The sequence below is a fragment of the Gracilinanus agilis genome, chromosome 4 (genome assembly GCF_016433145.1).
Source record: "Gracilinanus agilis isolate LMUSP501 chromosome 4, AgileGrace, whole genome shotgun sequence".
Classification (NCBI taxonomy): Eukaryota; Metazoa; Chordata; class Mammalia; order Didelphimorphia; family Didelphidae; genus Gracilinanus; species Gracilinanus agilis.
This window is the reverse complement of record NC_058133.1, coordinates 226408527-226433149: the sequence shown is the minus strand read 5'-3', so window position 1 is coordinate 226433149 and position 24623 is coordinate 226408527. Positions and strand designations below refer to the sequence as shown.

The window sequence follows — 24623 nt, the reverse complement described above, 5'->3', positions numbered from 1 at the left end:
TTACTATAATAGTGAATATTATAATAGTGAATAGAGTTCACTACAGAGAATTAAACATAACATTTCTCTACCTAGGAATACAGATAATTAGATCTCACTGAGGCCCTTAAAAAGGCAAATTTAAAAATTATAAGTTTTCTTTCTTTCCCCTCTGTATCTTATTTACCTTTTCAGGTTTCTCTCGATTTTTGTGGTTGGATATCAAACTTTCCATTTAGCCCTGGTCTTTTCTGTGCAAATACCTGGAATTCTTCAATTTTGTTGAATGCCCATACTTTCCCCTGGAAATATATAGTCAGTTTTGATGGGTAGTTGATCCGTGGTTGCAGGCCCAGCTCTCTTGCCTTTCTGAATATTGTATTCCACGCCTTGCGGTCTTTTAGCGTTGAGGCTGCCAGATCCTGTGTGATCCTGATTGGTGCTCCTTGATATTTGAATTGTTTCTTTCTGGCTTCTTGTAAGATTTTTTCTTTTGCTTGGAAACTCTTGAATTTTGCAATGATATTTCTTGGTGTTTTCCTTTCTTAAACGAATGTAGTGGGTGTTCTATGGATCATTTCAATGTCTATGTTGCCCTCTTGTAGGACTTCAGGGCAATTTTGCTGAATTATTTCTGTTAGTATGGAGTCCAGGTTTCTATTAATTTCTGGTTTTTCTGGAAGACCGATTATTCTCAAATTGTCTCTTTTAGACCGGTTTTCTTGGTCTGTCACTCTCTCATTGAGATATTTCATGTTTCCTTCTATTTTTTCAGTCTTTTGGCTTTGTTTTATTTGTTCTTGTTGTCTTGAGAGATCATTAGTTTCTACTTGCTCAATTCTAGCCTTTAGGGATTGATTTTCGGCTATAATCTTTCGGTTTTCGGCCATAATCTTCTGGTTTTCGGCCATAATCTTCTGGTTTTCGGCCATAATCTTCTGGTATTCCTTTTCAATCTGGTCATTTCTGGAGTTCAATTTGCTTATCAGTTCATTTGGTTTCTGAGCCTCACTTTCCAATTGCATGATTCTATCTTTTAAACTGTTATTTTCTTGCCAGATCTCTTCCATTTTCCTCAAAATCTCAGTTTTGAACTCTTCCATAGCTTGTGAGGAGTTTTCCTTATTTGAGGAGGGTCCGGATGCTTGTTTGTTCTCCTCCTCTGTTTGCTCGGTTGTCTGGATTTTCTCTGTGTAAAAGCTGTCGAGTGTTAAAGACTTCTTTTTCTTGTTGTTATTCTTTCTCTTCTGAACTTCCTGAGGCTGAGTAGCCATCATTACCCCAGCAGCTTCTCAGATTTATCCTCGCGCTCAGTGTCTGTCCTCTGCCGGAGGTTTCTTTACAAGTCTCAGGGCGCTGCTTCCACAGTCGTATACCCGTCCACACTGGTTCCCCACTTAGGCTTTAGTTCCTGGCTGTGTCTGCCTCCACCCACGCCTCCGCAGTGCCTGCGTTCTGCTCAGCCTGCGCTGTGCGCCCTGCGTCCTGCTCCCGCGCTCAGATTTCGCCTGCTTTCTTTGGCTTAATGGGGTCCTAAGTCTTGCTGCTCTCAGGAACAGGCCCCAGAGCTGCCAATGACTCGATGGGTGCCCCAAACTTGCTCTATTTCTTTTTAGCTGACTTCAGAGCTCTAGATCTTGTGTGTGGAGGGGGTGGGGGTGGGGCGGTTGCTCAGCCCGCGATTTAGTGAGAGCCCTTTATAGCCTGGAAATGTCTTGATTCCACGTACCTTCCATGCTCTGCCCTGTTGTGGGGTTCCTCCGTTTGTCTGGACTTGTTTTTATGTTCCCTTGAGGAGTTTTGTGTGTTTCGGTCAGGAGAGGTTAAGAGCTGCTTCTTACTCTGCCGCCATCTTAACCCGGAACCGAAAGTAAGAAGCTATAACTTAGTGTTATTTTTAATACTATAGGTTTGAAACTACAGGAGACAATGAATTTCATTAGGGCTCACACAGGAAAAACCAGCAAATTGCAGAAGAAACTCCTAAATTAGGAATATGTAACATGGTGGAGGGTTTTTCATCATACTGTGTACATCTAATTGGATGATGATTTCAGCATGTCATTTGCTTATCACAGAAATTCCTCCCTTTCTGTGGTCTTGTTTTCTTTGTGCGGGTGTGTGTGTGTGTGTGTGTGTGTGTGTGTGTGTGTGTGTGTGTTTAGGAAGAAGAACTCAGTCTTCTGGTCTACACCTACTTAGACCTAGCTTTCAGTTGCCTTATCCTGATTTGGGTCATCAGGTTCATTGCAGTCATGGTCTCTAATTTGGAGAGGATTGTCAAGAGTGACATCTCTGTTAGTTCCCAGTTTGGTTTCTTCCAGTATCAGGGAGAACACTGTACAAATGAGTCCCATATCACCTTCCAGAGGCATATTTTTGACCAAGCCTGAGATGCTTGGATAAGAAGTCTTTTGGGGTATGTAAGAATGGATTTTTGGATTGCTAGGTCAGATTCTCATTGGCTTTTGCTATTAGTGTCTTTCCATGTTTGGTGCTTTCTGACCCATGGATCTAGAACATTAAAGCTAATGTGGTGCCTTCGACAAAATGTGGTATGGAACCAGTTGATTTCAAAACTTTTGGTGCTCAGATATTTGTCAAATGCTACACATCAGAAATTTGAGAAATATAAATACCTTAAAAAAGCTTACTTTTGGATTAGGCTTCAGTGTGAAAATCACTGCATTTTAATGGAAAAGATAACTTTGTTAATATAAAATGGGAATCTGTTCTTTGGGTTTTGGAGTAGAGCTTTTTTTTTTTTTCACTATCCACAGTACGCTAATCCTTGGTACTCCTCACACTTTCATATTTTTCTTTGTGAAAACATGAAGCTTTAATTTTAATTATTTTTTTAAAAGTTTTTGTTGCTATCTTTTATTTCTTACATTATTATAGTTATCAGAAGTATGCTTTATTTTTTCCTTATCCCAGAGAGGCATCTGATTTGTAGAGAAGGAAAAAAACCCAGCATAGTCAATCAATTAAGTGTGAAAGCATGGGCAATGTAAAGCACATGTGGATCTCTCAGCTCCAACAAGGAGTGAGTTGAAGGGGTTCTTACATATCTTCATTGGAGTCCTGCTTGAGCTTTATAATTTTATTACATTTGCTTTTTATGTTTTGGAAATAATAAGTGATGATCTTATTATTCCCACTGTTGTAGTTACTTTGTATATTATTTTCTTGGTTCTTCTTACTTCATTCTGCATCAGTTCATGTAGATCTTTCTGTGCTTCTCAGTATTTATTACACACATAATTTCTTATTAGCACAGTACTATTCCATTACATTTGTGTACCACAGTTTGTTTAGCTGTGATGGATATCTCTTTTTATTCTCCAATTTTTAGCTATCACAAAAAGTGCCGCTATAATATTCTGGGGTATATGAGGATTTTCTTCTTATCTATTACTTCTTTGGAGTATTAACCTAGTAGTGGAGTCTCATTCAAAGGGAATAAACATTTTAGTCATTTTATTTGCATAATTCCAAATTGCTTTCTAAAATGTTGGAACCATTTCACAGCTCCACCAACAATGTATCAGTATGCCTATTGTTCCCTAACTCATCTAACATTGACTGTTATTTTTTTGTTATTTTTGCTACTTTGCAGAGTGCGAGGGAAAATGCAGAGTAGTTTTGTTTTGCATTTCTCGTATTTTTAGAGATTTGACGCATTCTTTCATGTGATTGTGAATACAGGGCAATTCTTCTTTTGAGAACTATTTGGTGATATCCTTTGACCTTTGATCTAGAAGGTAATGACTATTATTCTTATGTGTATTCATTACATACCAAACCCATATCAGAGAAATTTTATAAAAAGATTTTTTCCCATTCAATCACTTCCCTTATCTGAAGTGCATTAATTTTCTCTGTGCAGAAGCTTTTTAGTTTCAAGGACCAAAAGCTATCTACATTATCTTTTGTAGTTGTCTCAGTTTGATTAAGAAGATATCTCCTCCCCATTCCTGTGATAGTATGTGATCTATTTTTCTTTGTTTTTTTAATTGTATGATCTTTAATATTAAAGTTAGAATCATTATTTATTTATTTATTTGTTTGTTTGTTTGTTTTAAGCCCTTACTTCCTTCTTGGAGTCAATACTGTGTATTGGCTCCAAGGCAGAAGAGTGGTAAGGGTAGGCAATGGGGGTCAAGTGACTTGCCCAGGGTCACACAGCTGGAAAGTGTCTGAGGCCATATTTGAACCTAGGACCTCCCATCTTTAGGCCTGGCTCTCAATCCACTGAGCTACCCAGCCTCCCCCTACAATTCTTATTTTATGCATTATGAAATGTGATATAAGATATTGGTTAGAGCCTAATTTCTGCCAGGTTGGTTTCCAGTTTTCCAAGCAAGCTTTATTAAAGAAGGGTTTTTCCCCTAGGATAATTTATGTTTTCTACTTTATCAATCACTAAATTATTGAATTCTATTGTTTTTTAAACTCCCTTGTCTAGACTTTTCCATTGATCTCTGGTTTTAAACCAATGCCAAAGTGTTTTTGATGACTGCTGCTATATTATGTAGTTTGAGGTTTGGAAATGTTTATTCTACTTTTATCCCCTGTCTTGTCATTTTTTCCCTTAATATTTTTTTATAAAGGTATTTTACCAATTACATGTAATAACAAAATTTCCACATAAGTTTTCTGAAGTTATATGATCCAGATTGTCTCCCTTCCTCCCTTCCGCTCCACCCCCAAAGCTGGCAAGCAATTTGAGATCTCATCTTTTTCTAAATTAATTTCATTGTTATTTTCTCAAATTCCACAAAGTATCCCTTTGGTAATTTGATTGTTATAACATTAAAAGTGTAAATTAATTTTGGTACTATTGTTATTTTTATTATATTGGCATGGCCTAGCCATAAGCACTGAATATTCTTCCAGTTATTTAATAGTAACTATCATTTATATAGTGCTTATTATATGGCAGGCACATTATCTCAGTTTTATTTTGTGTTTTGTTTTCTTAAATGTTTCTTGAAAGCAACAAATTGTGGATTTTTGTTTTCTTATCCACTCTGTCACACTTTTTTGTTTTATTGGCTTGTTTAATCCATTTACATTTAAAGTTATGTTAGGTTTGTGGTTTTTGTTATCAGTCTCTAATGTTGTCCTTTTTTCCCCAAGTTTTTCCCACCTCTTCTGTTGTAAACATAGTATTATGTTCTTTTAATGATTTTACCTTAATCTTTTTTTAAAATGGCCCTATTTCTTCTGCCTCTTTTCCCTTCATTTTTTTTAAACCCTTGCCTTCTTAGTATCAGTTCTAAGACAGAAGAATGGTGAGCGCTAGGAAGTTGGGGTTAAAAGATTTGCCCAAGGATCCCACAGCCTGGAAGCCTCTGAGGTCAGATTTGAACCCAGGTCCCCCTACTCCTAACATGGCACTTTGATATCTTCCCTTCAGTCTTGATCACCTCCCCTCATTTGTTACTCACCTTCTTTTTGGAGTTTTGCTTATTAGTTCATTTTCTCTCATGTTTTTAATCTGGTTATAACCCCCTCTCCCTTTTTTTTCCCTCTCTCAGTCAAATAGATTATTCCTCCTCCTGTTCTTCAACTAATTCTGTTCACTAGGTTTTTAATTTTTTTGTCCCCCTTTCCAAAAAAAGATTTCTTTCACTCTTTTCATTATCCATCTTCTTTCTCTACTCTAAACCTTCATTCTCTGATTCATGACCTGTATAATTATCTGGTCTTTCTCTTTGTATTCCTCCTGCATTCAGAATTTACAGGTTCCCTACTCTGAGTAGTTTCTGTTACTTTCTTGTAGAGTTTGTCCCACGGATTCCCCTTTTTTCATTGTGCCTCACTCTTAGAACAATGCTAGTTATTTTAGGTGCTAGAGAGGACAATACCCCATGGTTGGACTCTTTCCTAACTATGTGTCTAATTATATAGCCCACATGTGACCTCTATGCTAACTCACTGATGGGTTTGAGGCCTGTCAGTTACCCTTACCCTGGTTTAGCCTATCTTCCAAGGCAGTTTTACTGGAGTGTTCAGAGTAGTTTCCTTCTATTATTTCCTGTATTATGGTGTTCCTTTTTTTGTTCTGTTGTGTTCTTCCTAGGAGGCCTGTGATCTTTAGAGAGTCTTTAAGAAGAATTATGTTTTGCTTGAGTAGTTAGCATATTTTATTTAATATTATTGGATTTCATTGTTCTTTTTCTAAATTATCAATTATGTTTTTGCTTGAATAGTTAGCATATTTTATATTATTTTTTGTTTTTCTTCTTCTAGATTATCCTTCATTTCTATATATTTACATTCCTAGTCTATTATTCTTTCTTTTGTTTCTTTGGTGAGACTTACCTTTCTTCTATTCTGCCCATTATTTTTGCTTTGGAAATCATAAATTCTGATCTCCTAATTCTCATTTCTCTTTTGAACTACTCAGCAACAGCATGTTGTATTTCCATGATCTCTTTACATTCCATAGAGTCCTCTGTCTCATGAAGTGTTGTATCATTTTCCTTTGTTTTGCATTATTTATTCCTAGATACCTGAATTCATTTACTAGATCTGGAGGCCATATTTCCTTTTATTGTTGATGTTTTCCTTGCTGTTTTATCTGCTCATGTTGAAAGCCTTTGCGTTTTCTTCTTCCTTAGATGTTTGGTAATTTTATTCTCCCCCCTTCCCCTCTTTTTCCTTCCCAATTTCCTCCAGTTTACTTTCTGACCCTGGCTCCTCTGATGATAGTTTCCTTGGGGACTAGATCTCAAAATGTTTCATCCCCCTCTCATGCTGTGCAATTCACAGATCGCTTGGCTTAGGTCTCTGCTCCCAGGTGACTTTTGGATGTTCAGAACTAGTCCCAGCTAGATGCTGTACTCTTTTCTTCATGTGTAGAGGAGCACTCTTCCCCCTCCATGATATCTTGTCCTGGTGTCCTATTCTGCTCCCTCTGTGCTGGTGCTGCAGGATGCTGCTGGCACTTCAGGATTTTACATCACTGGTGCTAAGGGTTTTCTGCTTCACTGCTGACAGAACTACTGTGATGGTGCTTTTGAGTTGTGGCCCCCTTTAGAATTTTGCTCATGAAGGGCTGCTTTATGCTTCTGTCTGTCACTGACCAAGCAAATATCCACAGCCGAGAGCCAGAATCTCAATGGCACTGGAAAGAGGGAGAGAGAATGGAGGTGTGGGGCTGGATTTTGTTGCAAACCTCTACTGACATGAGAAATCCTTAGAAGTGAGCTCTGGAATAAAGTAGAAAGGAAGAAATTTATCTCTTAACAGACTTTCTGCTCCCAAAGTTTCATATAATTCTCAAATTGTGTTTTGATGGAGGGTCATCAGATAACATTTTCTCTTTGTACCTATACAATTAGGTTGTTTGGTTCAGGTTCCAAACTCTCTAGCTTAGGGTTTGGGGATAAAATAGCTGTCATTCTCGTTAATTATGGATCTAATTTTATTCCCCTTTTTTTCCCCTAGGTTCGGATTGCATTGCAATTAGATGATGGCACTAGGTTACAAGATACTTTTTGTTCTCTTCAGACACTCTGGGAGCTTCTTGTTCATTTTGTACAAACAAGGTAAGAAAAATGTGGACATTTGGCATGCAATTCCTAAGGGGTTAGGAGATCCTGAATCCCCTCAAGTATGTGCCATTGCTAGAATTAAGATTGGAAATCAAGAGAACTGGCTTACTTTGGGGTTAGACTTTTGGGGCCTTTCTGATTTTTAGTGCTTAGGGACTTTAATTGACATTAAGGTTAACTTGTTTGTGATCAGGATATTGGTTTTGCAATTTCTTCATAGGAAGGTTGGGCTAAATTCTCTCATTAGGTTTCCTGGTCAAAATTGTGGCCCTTAATTTTGTATACTAGAGAAGGAAGGGAACAAGTGACTTTTAATTCTCTGTGAGGATCCCAGGGGCCATGCAAGTGAGTGAGTAAATCTTGAGGGGGAAAATAAGATGCTTGGGGCTCACTTTCTCTCAGAAAATGACTTAATACTTTGGAGATCCTTAAATGGGAGAGAAGGAAAGACAGTAATTCCTTGATTATTAAACCCTTTGGGAAAGAACCTACTTTATAACAGAGTTGTCTATATTTTATAAAAAATAAACCAAACTCTCCTTCCTCCAAAGCTTCATATTCATGTGAAACAGTGCTATCCTTCATCATTTGGCTCTGAAGGAATGTTCCTGCTAAGCTTGTCCTGTGAAGCCTCTCAAATTGGGCAGGACAAGAAAACTTTATGATTTGTTGAAGGTAAACAGGCAAACAAGTTCAACCCCACATGTGAAATCAGAAGTCTGTATTTTGTATTCCTTATCTCGAGACAGTCCTCTTTAGGTGACCAATGTCCCCTTGTTCTTTATCTTCTATTAATCTTCTGCAAGGCAAGGATTGTTTTTACTTTTATTTTTGTATCCCCAGAATTTAGCATAGTTCCAGGCATTTAATGAGTGTCTAATAAATACATTTTGTTTGATTACCTTTTGAGGAATCTTATTTTACTTAGCACAGTTCTAAGGACTTTCTAAAGTATCCCACTTAACAAAAACATGTCAATACTTCTCAAAAGTGGGAAATATAAAACTTTAGGGACTCAGTGAGGGAGTTACTATACCTCTTCAAAGATTTCTTTTTTAGGGAGCATGTTAGAACTGTGATCAAGTATTTGATGGGCTGAAGGGTATATGTATAGAGGGTAGGATTAGGTTTTACTCTTTTGGTCCCAAAGGGCAGAATTAGGAATAATTGATAGAAGATGAGTAGTGGAAGATTTAAATTTGATGTAAGGGAAAACCTCCTGATTTTTAGAATTATTCAAAGGAGGAATGAACCATCATTGGAGAATTGAGTTCTCCCTCACCAGAAGTCTTTAAGCAAATACTAGATGACTATTATGTTGGTTAGGTTGCAGAGAATCTTACTCAGTTATGAATCACTTCTACTTCTTAGCATCTGTAACTTTCTGAGGTGGATACTCTGTGTACTCTAGACCTTTTATAGTTGTCTTGTTTTTCTTATATTTCTTCGCTCTTGGATTCACCATGGCCAGCCTTTCTTCTTGCTTTTCAAGGTCTCCAGGTAATAGAATGGACCATTATCTGAAGTCCTAATGAGGTGAAATTGAGGTTTACTCATAGACTTATAGTAGCTAAGAGTTGCAAAGAATTATCTCTTTATGTATCTTGTGTTTCTTATTCCTTAAATGCATGAGTTTCCTCTCCTTCACGTTCATAATAAACTATGACAGATGAGTCACTTGCCTCCAACATTTCTGTTGCTTTTAGTTCATCAACTAGTTTTTTTCCTTGTTGGTCAGTATCAGCTTCAGATTGGCAGTGTTGCTATCTCCGCTTTTTGGAGGATAAAGTTATTAAATTTTTTATATTTGCCCCTCCCCTCTCTGCCCTGAAACTCCTACTTTCTTGTCATAGTAATGACTCTTAAGACAGAAGAGCAAGGGCTAGGCAAACAGGGTTAGTAACTATCCAGAGTCACACAGTTAGGAAATGTCTGAGGCCAGAGCTGAGCTCAGGTCCTCCCAATTCTAGCTTGGCCATGTGCTCAATCCACCAAGCTGCCTAGCTGTCCTTTGTTAAAATTCTACTTTTAGCAGGTAGGTGGCTAAGTGGATTAAGAGCCAGGCCTAGAAATGGGAGGTCCTGGATTCAAAGCCAGCCTCAGATACTTCCTAGCTGTGTGACTGGGCAAGTCTTTTAACCCTCATTGCCTAGCCCCCACTCCTGTATCTTGTAACCAACATACAATATTGATTCCAAGACAGAAGGTAAGGGTTTAAAAAAAACAAAGTACTGCTTTTGCTAGAGCCTGTCTTACAGTAAATAATCTTATATGCTTTCAGTTATATAAATATGAAAAATGATAAAGGCTGTGATAAATATATATATTAGTATTTTAATTANGGTTTGGGCTGGACAGGCTGGCTGAGTCCCACTGGAGGCAAAAACGTGCTCTTGCTTTTAGCAAAAGCATGGCAAGGAAAGCCACTTTCCTTTTTTAAAAAAGTGCTCAAAAGAGCTGAGCCAGATGGCCAAAAAGCAGGCATGGCTATCTGGAAGATTTAGAGTTCGAATTTCGACCTTCTGGTTTGCCAAAATTATAAATATGAAAAATGATAAAGGCTGTGATAAATATATATATTAGTATTTTAATTAAAGCCATGCTGATAGATAAAATCATTAGACCACGCGCTTGTAAGCATTCAAAACTGCCGCCTCCATTACTGTCTCCTCTGCTAGCCAACTCTACCGGCAAAAGAGCGCACTCCCTCCTAACCCAGGAGATTTAAGCTCTTTCTGCGTCGACGTAGACCTCCCCATGCCCCCAAAGACCTGGAGACGGAAACAGCTGGGTCACAGGAAATGTAGTTTTGATACATTTCCCATGTCCATAGAAATATATACACGTCTAAATGGCTTTTCCCAATTTTCACTTTTACAGTTATCAGTAATAAGGAAAATATCACCTGATCCTCCAGGGTTCTTTCTTGCCAGACAAGTTTATTAAATTTAATTTTTTTTCAACTATATTTGACAGTTTTTTCTGACATTGTGCAATTCAGATTCTCTCCCTCCCTCCCTTTCCCCTGCCATGTCCTCAAGGTAGTAAATAGTCTGAAATAGGTTATACCGTTGATCTCATGAAATATGTATTTCCATATTCCAAATGTCTTGACTGAAGGCATATTACATATACAAGAAAAAAACTCATGAAGTAAGGTATGCTTTGAACTGCAGTCAGATTCCAGCAGTTCCTTTTTTGGCTGTGTATAGTATTCTTTTTATCACAAGTCCCTTGGAATCATCTTGGAATCTTGTTTTGCTGATAATAGTTTAGTCCTTCACAGTTGATCTTCGTACAAAGTTTCTGTTACTGTATACACTGTTATAGTTTTGAAGAACTATATATGTCTTAAATGTTCAGTGAGTCTTTCCTTATATCTTGGTTGTATATTCTTGCACTCTCCTGAATTACTTGCTTTTCCTATTTATCCTTTTCCGTTTTTGTTATATCTCTTACACATTTCTAACATTTTGTGAAGGAGCTCTTCATTCTGTCTGTTAACCTGGTGAGTAGATGTGTTTCTCTAGCCCTTTATATTTTACCTTCTGGAATCACCACTAATTTGTAGTTTTTAATACATAGAGGTTTCATGTTACTGACAAAAGTATAAACATAACCCTCTTTCTAAAGAACATAGCAAAATTGTCTTTGCCTTCCATCCTTATCTGAAGTGTGTTTTTTCTTTTTTCTTTTTTTTTTTTTGTAACTTTTGGATAATAATCCTTGGGCCTGACTACTGTAGCAAACCACCTGTTTGCTGGAAGTGCTACAGCAGAGATAGCAAACTGAATGGCATCCACTTTCTTCCATTCTATTTTGTCCCTGCTTTTTAGAATCTTCTCTCTTCTTCTTTGGACACAGGTTCCCTGTCCCCACTTGAAGGGTGAGCCTTAATTAAAAAACAAGTGTATTAGTCACAGGAACCCACAGAGATGAAATTCACTTACTCCATATGGTCTCCCTTGGGAGTCTTCTTCATGAAGTGCTGTCTTATTCTTAGAAGAGTGGTGGTCAAACCGATTTGGTGGGAAGGACAGTCAGCACATTTTCAACTTGGAGCATGCTTTGCTTGGCTGATAATGGTATGTAATTCAACAACCATTTTGTAGAACCTGGCTAGATCTAGACAGCAGCCTGCACTTAATAGAGATTTCTCAGGCTGAGAGAGGTTGGGGCACTCTTGCCTCTCTTTTGCTGCACCCTCTGCTTAAAGCCACAATCTGTCTGAAGTTGATTCAAAAACAATGTGGCATTTTTTGGTAAATGTCAAACTAATAAACTCTGGTCCAAAGATAATTCCTCTCTGCTTTCTTTTGTGGCTTTGGAAGACTGCATTAGTTGAGATGCTGAGGTTGCTATGAATTGTGCAGACTGTAGAGTGTTCATTTCTTTATCCTCATTTGGCTTACCTGCCTCTTTGATAATAAGTCATGGATGTGTATATAATGCTATAGAACTTACAAAGCACTTTCTAGACATTGTCTTATTTGATTATAATTATCCTCATTTTACAACTAGGCAAACTAAGGTTCAGAGAGGTTTAATGATTTATCCCTGCTCACAGAGCTTACTAAGTATCAGATTGGGTTTGAGGATTCTTTCTGCTAAACTACATTGCCTTATCCATGTATGATACTTTTGGTCCTACCCCTCATGAAGTCATTATGGTTTTTTTGTTCCGAAGAGTAAGAGATTGTCTATATTAATGTTTTTAGATCTCATCCAAATAAACAACACCAATTTTCCTTCCCCTCTCATTCATTCTACTCAGTTAACAAAGCAGAAAATTTGTTGTTTTTCTTGAATCTGAGGGTAGGGGTCAAGGGGGTCCTTTTATTAGCCTGTTATTGCTTCTTTGTCCTTAGGGATGACAAGTCATTTTAAAAGTTTCAGTTCATTAAATGCTTTGTTTTCTCCTAATGGCTTATATTCTCCCTCATTTTCTAGTATATCCTGGCTTTCCTAACTTACATTCACCACATACATGGCAGCCAGCTAAAATGGAAAAGGTAGAATTCCCTTAAAATAGAGGTCAGATTCTACAGAGGGAATAAGAGTTTTGGATTTGATATATATTTGGTGGTTGGGTATTTTGACTCATCTGTCCCCAAAGTCTACTATGGTGATCTAGTGTTCTAGATTTTAGGTTTTGCTTGCTTTTTCCTCAAAGCAGTCTCCCTTCTCTCACCTCTGTTAGCAATAAGCAAAGAGATGTTTGTTTTCTTTCTCTCTTTTTGATATGTTCTCTTATTAAACTGTATCTCACTTCGGGGTCTTTGGGGGTGACAAGTGGCAAGAGGAAAGGTTCTTGGGAAGAGTTAAATCTAGGGACTTCTTGAAAAAGTACTTAATAGACCCTTTTGGAGCAGAGGAATTCTTTATTCCATGGGATGGTTTACCTTCTATATTGTCACTTCTGATTAAAGGCTAATGGCCTGGAATCCCATTCGTAGACTAGTAAAGTACATCTGTGAGAGAGCAGAGTTGAGACAAATTGTCCGTTGTATTTAAATCTTGGAGGCTATCTGTTAGCCCTTTAAGTCAAGTCATTCTCCCTTCTTTCTAGAGGAGTTCAAAAGCTGGCTTACTGACTTCCATTATTTCCCAACTCCTGAGATTATAACTAGGATATATTGACATTCATGCTGATGCTTCCTCAAATTCCCTAACCTCCCAATTCCTCTGTCCCCTTAAATTATATGACCAACTTCTCCACTTTACTTTGACCACAAAAAGGAATAGTCATACCCTGGATTTAACCATTATCCACAAATGGTCTTCTCCCATGACCAAAAACTCTGACATTCCTTTCTGACTATTCCAGTCATTAAATTTTTCCCTCAGCCTCACCCTTCCTGAGCCTATTCTTCATTATCTTTGCCTAGGTCCTTCTACCTCTCAGTATTTTCTCAGGTTATTTACCCTTACTCTGACTTCACTTTCTTTTCTTCTCTGTCTCAATCCTACAGTTAAGCAATTTCATTTCCATAATGCCATCAACTCATTATCACCTGGTATTCTTTCCCTGCTAAACTGCGGTCCTGAATTATTCCCACCAGCAGCTTCTGTTTTTCTACTTATGTGCTACTGAGTGGAGGTGAAGGCATTCAAAAAACTGAGTTGACTTAATATACTAAAAACAATCTTTTTACTCCCTAATTCATTTCCAATTTCCTATCTTTCTCCCTACAGTACTATTCCAAAACTTCTCTTCCCTCTTCAGGTCTCCTGCAAGTTCCTTTCATCTTTCTTTCTCAGCTTTGGACTTCACCTCTTTGTTGAGAAATTTGAAGACATCTACCATGAGTTCCCTGTTCTCCCCTTCTTTTATCTCATCAAAATTATGTGGCATCAACCTCCCATCTCTTCTGCTTTACTCTAGTCTCTGATGATGAAGTGCCCCCTCTCTTAAGTACAACCCCTCTGTGTGTGCTCTTAATCTTGTACTCTTCTATTCTGTTTTTTTTCCATCAGATTGCTTACTCTTTTATACCCTTTCTATAATCTTAAACCTTTCTCCTTCTACAAAGTCATTCCTACCACCTTCAAATATATCCATCTACTCATCCTTAAAAAACTTTCACTAGAACCCACCGTTCGATTATCATTACCTCTTAACAAATGACTCTCAAATCTGCTTGTCGAATCCTAATCTCTCTCTTCAGTGTCTAGGCTAACATTTCTCCAGCTGTCTGTAGTACACCTCAAACTGGATATTCTGTAGACATAATAAACTAAACATGCCCAAAACTGAACTCTTATTGAATCTAGGGGTGGGTAGCACAGACCCTTTTATCAGTCTGTACTTTACCTTGCCCTTGGGGATAACAAGTCCTTTTTGAAATTTCAATTTCATTTACAATTTGTTTCACCTTTTCCTTTCTCTAAAACTACCCCACACCCCTCTTTCCTAATTTTACTATTACTGTGAAGGCTGCTGCTATCTTATCCTCCCAGTTACCTAGGCTTGCAACTTGGGAGTTATCCTCAGTTCTTAACTCTCTTTCTCACTCCCCATATTGCCAAGTTCTATAGATTTCTACCTTTTTAACATCCTTTGATATACATCCCCTTCTCTGAAACACTGTCATCACTCTCATTCAGGCTCTCATCACCTTATCCCTGGATTTTTCCAGTAGTCTTTTTGGTTACTCTCCCTTCATTAATTTAATCCAGTTCTTCTCTCACTCAGTTGTCATGTTGATTTTCTTTTTCTTTTTTAAATTCTTACCTTTCATCTTAGAATCAATACTGTGTGTTGGTTCTACAGCAGAAGAATGGTAAGGGCTAGTAGGCAATGGAGGTTAAGTGACTTGCCCAGAGTCACACAGCTAGGAATTGTCTGAATTCAGATTTGAACCTAGAACCTCCTAGCTACTCCCTCATGTTGATTTTCTTGAAGAGAAATTCTGATCATATAACAACTTTTCCTCCCCGCAAGCAAAAAAAAAAACTTTAGGATTCCCTCTAGCCTTCAGGATCAAATAGAAAATCCTGTTTGGCTTTTAAAATCCTTCATAGAGAGGCAGCTAGCTAGTACAGTGGATTGAATACCAGACATGGAATTGGGAGGACCAGAGTTCAACTCTGTCCTCAGATACTTCCTGGCTGTGTGATTCTAGGCAAGTCATTTAACCCCTATTGCCTAACCTTTTCTGCTCTTTTTTTTTTTTAATGTTTTCAAAATCTTTAATTAAATATAATTACATTTATACATAAATCATAAATTTTATATTATAATATATAATATTTCATATTTTATATATTGTAATATAAAATTATAAATTTATATATAATAAAAATATATAAATTAATTAATTTGTTTGTTTATTTTTTTTAAACCCTTACCTTCTGTCTTGGAGTCAGTACTGTGCATTGGCTCCAAGGCAGAAGAGTGGTAAGGATAGGCAATGGGGGTCAAGTGATTTGCCCAAGGTCATATAGCTGGGAAGTTCTGAGGCCATATTTGAACCTAGGACCTCCCGTCTCTAGGCCTGGCTTTCAATCCACTGAGCTACCCAGCTGCTCTCTTTCTGCTCTTCTGTCTTAGAATTGATGATACTAGGTCAGAAGGTAAGAGTCTTGACCAAAAAAAAAAATCAAAACCAAAAATAGTATTGGGGCAGCTAGTGGCTATCAGTGGATAGTGGAATCTGGAATCGAGAGGACCTGAGTTCAAATCAGACCTCAGACACTTATTAGCTGTGTGACCCTGACACTTAACTCCAGTTGCCTAGCCCTTACTGCTCTTCTGCCTTAGGACCAATACTATCAATTCTTTTTTTTTTTTTTTTTTAACCCTTGTACTTCGGTGTATTGTCTCATAGATGGAAGATTGGTAAGGGTGGGCAATGGGGGTCAAGTGACTTGCCCAGGGTCACACAGCTGGGAAGTGGCTGAGGCCGGGTTTGAACCTAGGACCTCCTGTCTCTACAATACTATCAATTCTTAGTAGGTAAGGGTTAAAAAAATAAAACAAATAAAACCCTTAATAACCCGCTCCCACTTCCTGCCTTTCCAGGATTTCTTATACCTTGTTCCCCTTCAAGTACTCAATTGATATTTGCCTCTGGACTGTTTCTCACATGCCACACTCTTCTGATACTTAGCTTTTCCACTAGCTGTCTTTCATGCTACCTTTACCTCTTTTTCTTCTAGCATCCCTCATTTCCCTTAGATCTCAGCTAAAGTCCTACCTTTTTCAAGTAGCCTTTCTCAGTCTTTAATCTTAATCCCTTCCTTCTGTGATTACTCCCAGTTTATCCTGTTTGTTATCTTGTTTGTTCATAGTTGTCTCCCCAGTTATAGTATGGCTTCTTGAGTGCAAGGACTGTTTTTTACCTGCAGCACAGCTTAGCTTAGGTAAGAACAGTGCCGGGGTGGGGGTGGGGGGGCAGCTGGGTAGTTCAATGGATTGAGAGTCAGGCCTAGAGGCAGGAGGTCCTAGGTTCAAATCCAGCCTCAGACACTTCCCAGCTGTGTGACCCTGGGCAAGTCACTTGACCCCCATTGCCCACCCTTACCACTCTTCCACCTAGGAGCCAATACACAAAAGTTAAGGGTTTAAAAAAAACCAACAAAACAAACAAACAAACAAAAAGAATAGGCACTTAATAAATGCTAGTTAACTGAATATCCTGTGTCTTTCTGCTTCTTATCTTCCAAACTCTTAGAAAAAAACCATCTATTCATTGTTCTACTTTCTCTTCTCTCCTCTCACTTCCAGCTTCATCCTTAAACTCAAATTGCTCTTTCCAAAATTATCAATGACTTCTTTTAAAACAATGTTTTTAATGATATTTGAATTTTTCCCTATTTGTATCTTTTACTTTTCCCTTTTCCAGAGAGCCATTCCATTTTACAATGTCTGTTTAAAAATAGCTAAAAAGGAGGAAGAAGAGAAAAAGATTTGTAAAACTGATGGATACTTTGAAAAAAAATCTGAAATCAATACACTGAAAAAAATTTCAAATGTATTCAGTGTGTATACCTGTGGACCTTTCTCCTCTACAGAGGATTGAGGGATTTGGAGATATTATCTTTTATCTCTCCTTTGGAACTATGTTTATTTTCTTTGTAATTTTGCAGTATTTGCTTTTTGTTATTTTGAGGTGGTTTCTCTTGATTTTCATTGTTGTTTTATTTTATTTACTGTTTTTAAACTTTTATTTTCTTTCTTAGAATTGATACTAAGTATTGGTTCTAAAGCAGAAGAACAGTAAGGAATAGGCAGGGATTGGGGGTGGGTGGGTGGGAGTTAAATGACTTGCCCAAGGTCACCCAACTAGGAAGTGTTTGAGGTAATATTTGAATCCAGGACTTCCCATCTTTAGTTCTAGCTCTCCATCCATTGAGCCACCTAATTGCCCCTGCTGTAATTATTTTATATCATTTTCTTGGCTTTGTTTAATTCACTCTGCATCCAATTTATGTTGTCTTTCTTTGCCTCTTTGTATTCATCATATTTGCTTCTTATAGCACCGTAATATTTTATTAGCATACACGTACCACAGTTTGTTTCCAGTCATATCTCACTTGTTAAATCTGATGATCTTTTCTCAGCCCTTATTATACTTTACTTTTCTGTTAAATTTGACACTCTTGACCACCCTTTGCTCCTGGATACCCTCTATTCTTTGTGTTTATAACACTGTTTTCTCCTGCTTTTTCTCCTACTGTTCCTTCTCAGTCCCTTTCTGTTTACTCATCATTCATACATTGTCCCTCTTCCTAGGTCTCTGAGATCTGTCCTGGGCCTTTTTTCCTTCTGTTCTCATTCTCTCTCTCTCTCTCTCTCTCTCTCTCTCTCTCTCTCTCTCTCTCTCTCTCTCTCTCTCAACTCCCATTGCTTTAATTATTATCTCTCAACAGATAAAGATCTCATACATTAGCCCTAATCTCTTCCTCCAAGCCCTAATCTCTCCCTCCTCCTCCCAGTTTAAACTAAGTGTGAAGAGAAATCACAAACTCACCGGGTCCAAAAAAACCCATTCTTTTTCTCAACTTTTCTATTTCTGTTGAAGGTACCACCATTCTTTTGATCTTCTCCCAGGTATATAACCCAAGAGATATCTTTGTTTGACTCTTCACTTTCCCTCAATCATTCAATAACTTATTATTAATATGTGCCAGACACTAAGATAGGTGCTAAGGATATGAGTACAAAGAATAAAAGAATTTTGTTGGAGAATTTAAATTCTAATAAGAGAAGACAACAGATACATATATGAATACATGCGAGCATGACTATCAAGTGAGTAAGTACAATATATGCAAAGTAGTTAAAAACAAGGTAGTTTGGGAGGGAGGGCCCTCGCATTTGTGGCAGCCCAAAAAGACTTCATAAAGAAGATAGTGCTTGATCTGTGTTTTAAGGAAAGATAAACTCTCCAAGAGAGGAGATGAACTGCTGTGTGTAAGGAGCACAGTAAAGGCCAGTTTGACTGCATGACACAATTACCAAGTTTTTTCTTTTCACAATATGTCTCTTTTGTCCCTTTTTTTTCCTATTTCATTCAGCCCCTTGTCACCCTTCATCTAGGCTGTTGTGATACCTTTCTATGCATGTCCATCAGAAGTTTCTCTCTACTCCATTTTATCCTCTGCACAGCTGCCAAAATGATTTTCTTTAATGATCAATCTGACCATGTTGAGAGATATAATTCTGTTCAGTATATTCTTGTTGATTCTCTGTTGCTGTTAGGATAAAATATAAACTCTCTTTAGGTTTCCTTACTTGAGCTCCACTTAGCCTGCCCCTAACCTCTTTTTGCATCTTCCTTTTACATAATTCCTCTTCTGGTACTCTTTGATTCAACCAGGCTGACCCACCTCATTTCCTGGGTCTGGGCCTTTGCATTGGCTATTCCCTGTCCCTGGAATTCATTTTCTCCTCAGTTTTCTCTTATAAAATGCTTCTTTTCCTTTGTGATAGAGCTTGAATACTAACTTTTAAGTGAAGCCTTTCCTAATTCCTGTAACTGTTTGTGGCCTCCTTCTTAAAGTACTTTAAATTTAACTTCCCGTGTATTGATTTATATTGTCTTTATATTCAGTATATATGTACTTGCCTCCTACATTAAACTGTAAACTCCTTATTAGGGATAATTTCATTTTTTGTACTTGTATTTCTAGTGTCTAACTAGGTGCTCAATAAATGCTCGTGGATTGATTTATTGAAGGAGTTTCCAGCCCACATCTTGGAGATGCTGCCTTTCCTCTTGGTGATGCATCAGAGTTGGCAGAAGAAGAGCGACTTAGGTCTTGAAGTTGTACCTTTGTCAGCTTCTTTGTTTTGGTATAGGGAGTGGCTCTGGCCTTTGGTTTAACTTGGCTGCAGTTTTGTGTGTCCCAGCCCTAGATCTGTTAAACCAAAACAGAAGGCCCAAAAGTACAAAAGAACTTCGAATATCATACCTTACTCTGACTTCATGAGCCTGATTGCCAGCAACTGTATATTTTATGGAAGTGGAATAGATAGAAATATTTAATATAATGAACTGCTTAGTTGAAAAGCTAACATCTGCAAAGATACATAGCAGCAGGCATTTAATCCCCAGGGAAAGAATAGATTTGTTGGACTTTGCCAGTGGTGTTATATAAACCATACTTCTATTAAAGTGGACTTCTTCATTGCTTCCCATGAACAATTCAATCAACAGATACTTTTGTGTCTTCTCTTTGCCCAGTGTCTTCTGCTTGAGAAGGTGAAACTGTTTTCTGAGGTGGGTGGGGGGGAGGAAGAAGAGCAGGAGGGAAGAGAAAGACAGAGAAAGACAGAGACAGAGAGAGAGAATGTGTATGTAAGCAACTGACATCTTCTTATGTTTCTTCTGGTCAATCTCGATAGCTCTGTTTTGCTCTGGGTCTTATACCTATTGGATAGGAGGCCTGGCTGGGTCTTTTTGAGCCACGAGCCTCCTTTTTCCTCGACAATTAGAGCTTTTTGGGGAAGGTTGTGCAGAAGAAACATTATGGTTCTTCCTAGTGCGTGAGGGGAAGTCTCCTAAATCCACTGGAATTTCCCCCTGGGTCCCCGCTGTCCTCTGAAGGGAGATCTCTGCTAATTGGGACTGCAGAAGGTCTGGAAGCGATTGCAAGCTGCTCCTCCCCTCGGCATGCTGCAGCCCTCACACACAAGATGTTTACAGGCCCTCTTAGATCCCAACATGAGGGAATCTAATCTGCCTGCCATTTCCCTTTGGAGGAGCCACACATCAAAGCCAGTGCTGGGTGTTTGATGTGCCGGACAGCCTCGGAAGGCGCATGTAATGTATTATCACGAAAGAGGGAGGCCAGTGGGCTCAGGGAAGAAAACAAGGCCATTAAGGATCCCTTGTTTGTTTTTCTCCCTCTTTTTTTCTGTTTGTGATTTGCAGTTCCCAGAGATGGATTGAAGTCCCTCTCATGGGAAGGATCATTTGAGGGAGAGTACGCAATGTTGGCTGGTTTTAAAATGAGCAGTGGGTGGTTCCTGCCCAAGGATCCTAGTGGTTCAACCTGAAATCTCAAGATTTTGCCTGGATTTGGAGGTGACACAATAGTGTGACTAGTTTGGGGATAACCAATTTTTCTTTTTCAATTTAGTTGGCATGAAACTCTTGGTATATAGAGGAGACCTGAGTTCTTCATTTTAGTTCTTAAATGCTTCTCCTTGAATAGGGATCTTTTTCCTTATGAATTTTATCTACCTTGACTGGAGTTAGTTACTTCAACTTGCCTTCTGATCTGTAGTAGCTTGGCTTCCAAGGGGAGAGTAGGGTGGAATTAGCTGGTCTCTGTCCAGACTGCCCTGATTTCCTGCTTTGATCTTATTTTCTTTTTTTTTCTTTTTTTTTTTTAAACCCTTAACTTCTGTGTATTGACTTATAGGTGGAAGAGTGGTAAGGGTAGGCAATGGGGGTCAAGTGACTTGCCCAGGGTCACACAGCTGGGAAGTGTCTGAGGCTGGATTTGAACCTAGGACCTCTTGTCTCTAGGCCTGGCTCTCAATCCACTGAGCTACCCAGCTGCCCCCTGGTCTTGTTTTCTTTTGGTGAAACCTGGGTTCCTGGTGTGGCATAATAGGTGGGTCAGACAGATCTTTTGTTCTTTGGTAATGAGGAAGAACACATACCTCACATTCAGTGAACTTGGAGAAACAAAGTTTGACAATACTAATTCTATCACAGCAGGATGCTGCCCTGTTGTCCAAGATTTGAATGACTACCTCAGATTCAAAGACTTTACTGTGAGCTGGCCAGCTTCATGAACTGGTAGCTTATTCTCTTCCAATGACCTAGATTCTATCTCAGGTTCAGGACTCCCTGCCTTTGAGAGTGGAACGCTAAGGAGAGAACTCCTGGAAACCCTTCTGTATTGAGTTTGCTTCAGTAGATTTGATGGCAGTGACCATGGGAAAACATGAGTGATGGAGTGGGGAAAGAGTTGACTAGCTTTCCAGAGACCACTTGACTCAAAGGACAATGGAAATTCCATAAGACTAAATAGACTTTGCTGCCTTCTTTTTAATATTTCAGGAAAAGGTGAATAAATAGAGGAAGTAATAATAGATTGAGGTTGTCCAGTAGTGGGCCTCCCTACCAAGGAATAGATTGTTGTCCCAGGAAGAAATTCATGATAATTGAGACCTCTGTTATAAGTCTAGTAAAGTTCCAGGTGAATTCTGTATTAATGTTAATTAATTTAAATTAAGTTAATTTGAATTAATTAACTATGGAATAAGAGGGTAAGTTATATATGATAAGGAAAAAAAGATATGTTCCAAAAAATAAAAGCTCTTTGTTCTTATTAATACGTGCTTAATTGTTCACTAGGGCCTTTACTAGTACATATACTATCACTTCTTTTAGGCTGACTCTCTCTTTATTGTCCTTTCCCATTGCCATACCGACTATTTTGTTCCTCATGTCTATTAAGTCCCTTCTCAGTTTTTCTGCCAAGTCCTTGGAAATTGCTTAATAATTGCTTTTTTTCTATCTCCTCCCTATGGCTTTTTTTATTTCATCCTCAAACTGGACCTCTTCTGCTTTGTTTGCTTCTTTGCTCCCTTTTCCTGTGTAACCTCAAGAATGATTTGGGTAGTAACCTTTTGTTTTGGGGCAAGGGGAGGGAAGAAGAAGAGAAGTCTTTGTGTTTGTAAATTCCTGTTCTACTTATTAAGGACGGTGTATTTTTCAGGTTAATATGAATATATTTCTGTGGAATCTGTAGAGGGGAAAGACCCATGTGTGGTAGGGAAGAATTTCATAGGAATAAATTGCCCGTAGGTGTACTGAAAATAAGAGGAGTACTAGGAGAGAATTAACTGGGCTAATTAGAATAATTCTTTATATTAGGAACAAATTTACTGGCAGAGCTGTTAACATTTCTTCTGGTAGTCTTCATTTAGGATATATTCTCATCCTAATTTAGGTTTATATTTCTGAAGATATAGGGCCAGAATAAGACTTGTTAAGGTCCCTACTAGCCCAAGATGCTGTATTTGCCTTTTTTTATCTTTATTGGTTGCTTTTGTTTTTTATATCACCTATCTTTTCCTTAGTCATCCTTTTCCTTTCCTAGTCATCTGTTTTAACAAGGAATAAAAAAGAAAAAAAAAGCTCAGCAAAATATCAACTGAATCCAACAGTCTATTATTCAGTGTTCCACACCTTATCCTCCCCATACTTCCCTGCAAAGAAGGCTGGGAAGTATATGCCTCTTCTTTGGAGCCGGTCTTGATTATCATAATTTAATAATTTCATAGCATTCAGTTTTGATTTGTTCTTTTTATTTACATTGATATTATGATGTATGTTATTTTCCTGGTTTTGCATACTTTGTGCATGTTTATGTAAGTCTTTCATGCTTCTCTGTATTATTGCTCATTGTTTCTTACAATGCAATAATATGTTATTACATTCCTGTCCCATAGTTTGATCATTCTGCAATTGATAAATGTCTTTATTTCTAGTTCTTTGCTACTATAGAAAGTGCTACTCTAAATATTTGGTGTATTTGGGACCTTTTTCACATTGACTTCTTTGGTGGTATATCCAAAGAAATCAGTAGCAGTGGTTTCGATAGATCAAAGGGTATCTATAGTCAAAATGACTCTTTTCTTTTCTTTCTTTCAATTGTCTTGAAATTAATTTCTCCACAGCATGAGAAAAAGAAACATGTTGAGGTCTCTAGGCTTTCTTGACTATTTTCTTGTTTCTCGATTTATAACTTTCATCTGAATTTCATGTCATTGCTGGCCCTTTTTTAAAAAAAAAATTATTGATCTGGTAGGTCTGTAAATCCCATCTGACCTGCCTGTCCTTCTAATTCTTTATTTTTCTAGAAACTAATTATTAGCTCCTCTAATTGTTTTGTGTTTTATAATTCTTCACACCAACCAAATTATAAATTCCCTGAGGATAGGGGAATGATATCTTAATTTAATTTTTACTGTCCTATACATAGTAAGTATTCAAAATATATTTCGTGAAATGAACATTTATTTATTGGAAATCTCATTTAAACTGTTCTAGGCTCTAACCCAGTGATTCCCAAAGTGGGCGCTACCGCCCCCTGGTGGGTGCTGCAGCAATCCAGGGGAGCAGTGATGGCCATAGGTGCATTTATCTTTCCTATTAATTGCTATTAAAATGAAAAAAAAATTAATTTCCAAAGGGCTAAGTAATATTTTTTCTGGAAAGGGGGCGGTAGGCCAAAAAAGTTTGGAAACCACTGCTCTAACCTGTCCTTCTATACTTTTCCCTATAATTTCTCATCCTACTAGCTCACATTTATATAGCATTTTAAGGTGGAGGCTTATTTTTCATAAAGGATTTTGGTGCAGAATTAAATGTGGGTTCTCATTTGGGTGCCAATTTTGCAAATTAACATGACCTCATAGGCCGTTGTTGCAGTCCTAAACTAGACCATGATCAGACCAGAATATAATCCAGAGGTGCTTCTGGCTAATATTTATATTGCTTTTGTGTCAGTACAAGTGGAAAAGTCTGAGTCATTAGCAAGATGTAGTTGGTGCATTTTGAGATATACTAGAACATTTTCTATATTTGTTATCTCACCTTGGCCACCTTTTATGTAGGAATTTACCTCTGCTATTTCAATTAGCAAGTGACTAAAATAGAGATTCTCATTGCGGCTCTGAATGTAGGGATTCTGAAGGTTTAGCACTGCCAAGGATCGTGATCTCAAATTAGTTATAGTAAGTCTGCAAGACAGATAAAAGGGCAAATCAGAGAAGTGGAAATCTAGACTATGAATTTTGATATTAATGTGATTTGACTCATTTTTCTCATTAGAAAAGGAATATTGAATTTTAGACACTGATCATCTATCCACCTTTGAATCTTATGATGATGGTTGGTGCCTTTGAGTCAGAGGTCAGTGAGACAAATGCTTCCTCTGTTTAAATCACCATATCCCATCTGGATGATACAAGAAAATTAATGTCTTCCCATTTTCCCTGCTGGATTCCTCAGCTAGCCTGGGGGAGCATGACCCACACCTCAAATGAGAGAATGAGAGAAATGGCAATTTTTGTTTCATTTGTTAGGACTTCTACTTCCATAACCAAAG

At 37.9% G+C, this 24623-nt stretch overlaps 1 protein-coding gene across 1 annotated transcript in view; it reads left to right on the top strand.

Annotated features, from left to right (window-relative positions):
• The window catches only part of ASPSCR1 (ASPSCR1 tether for SLC2A4, UBX domain containing), a 163374-nt gene that overhangs the window by 13733 nt on the left and 125018 nt on the right, over positions 1-24623 (top strand). The window contains exon 4 of the mRNA XM_044672377.1: positions 7438-7538. Within this exon, the coding sequence (XP_044528312.1) occupies positions 7438-7538 (101 nt within the window). The remainder of the gene's footprint in view (positions 1-7437; positions 7539-24623) is intronic.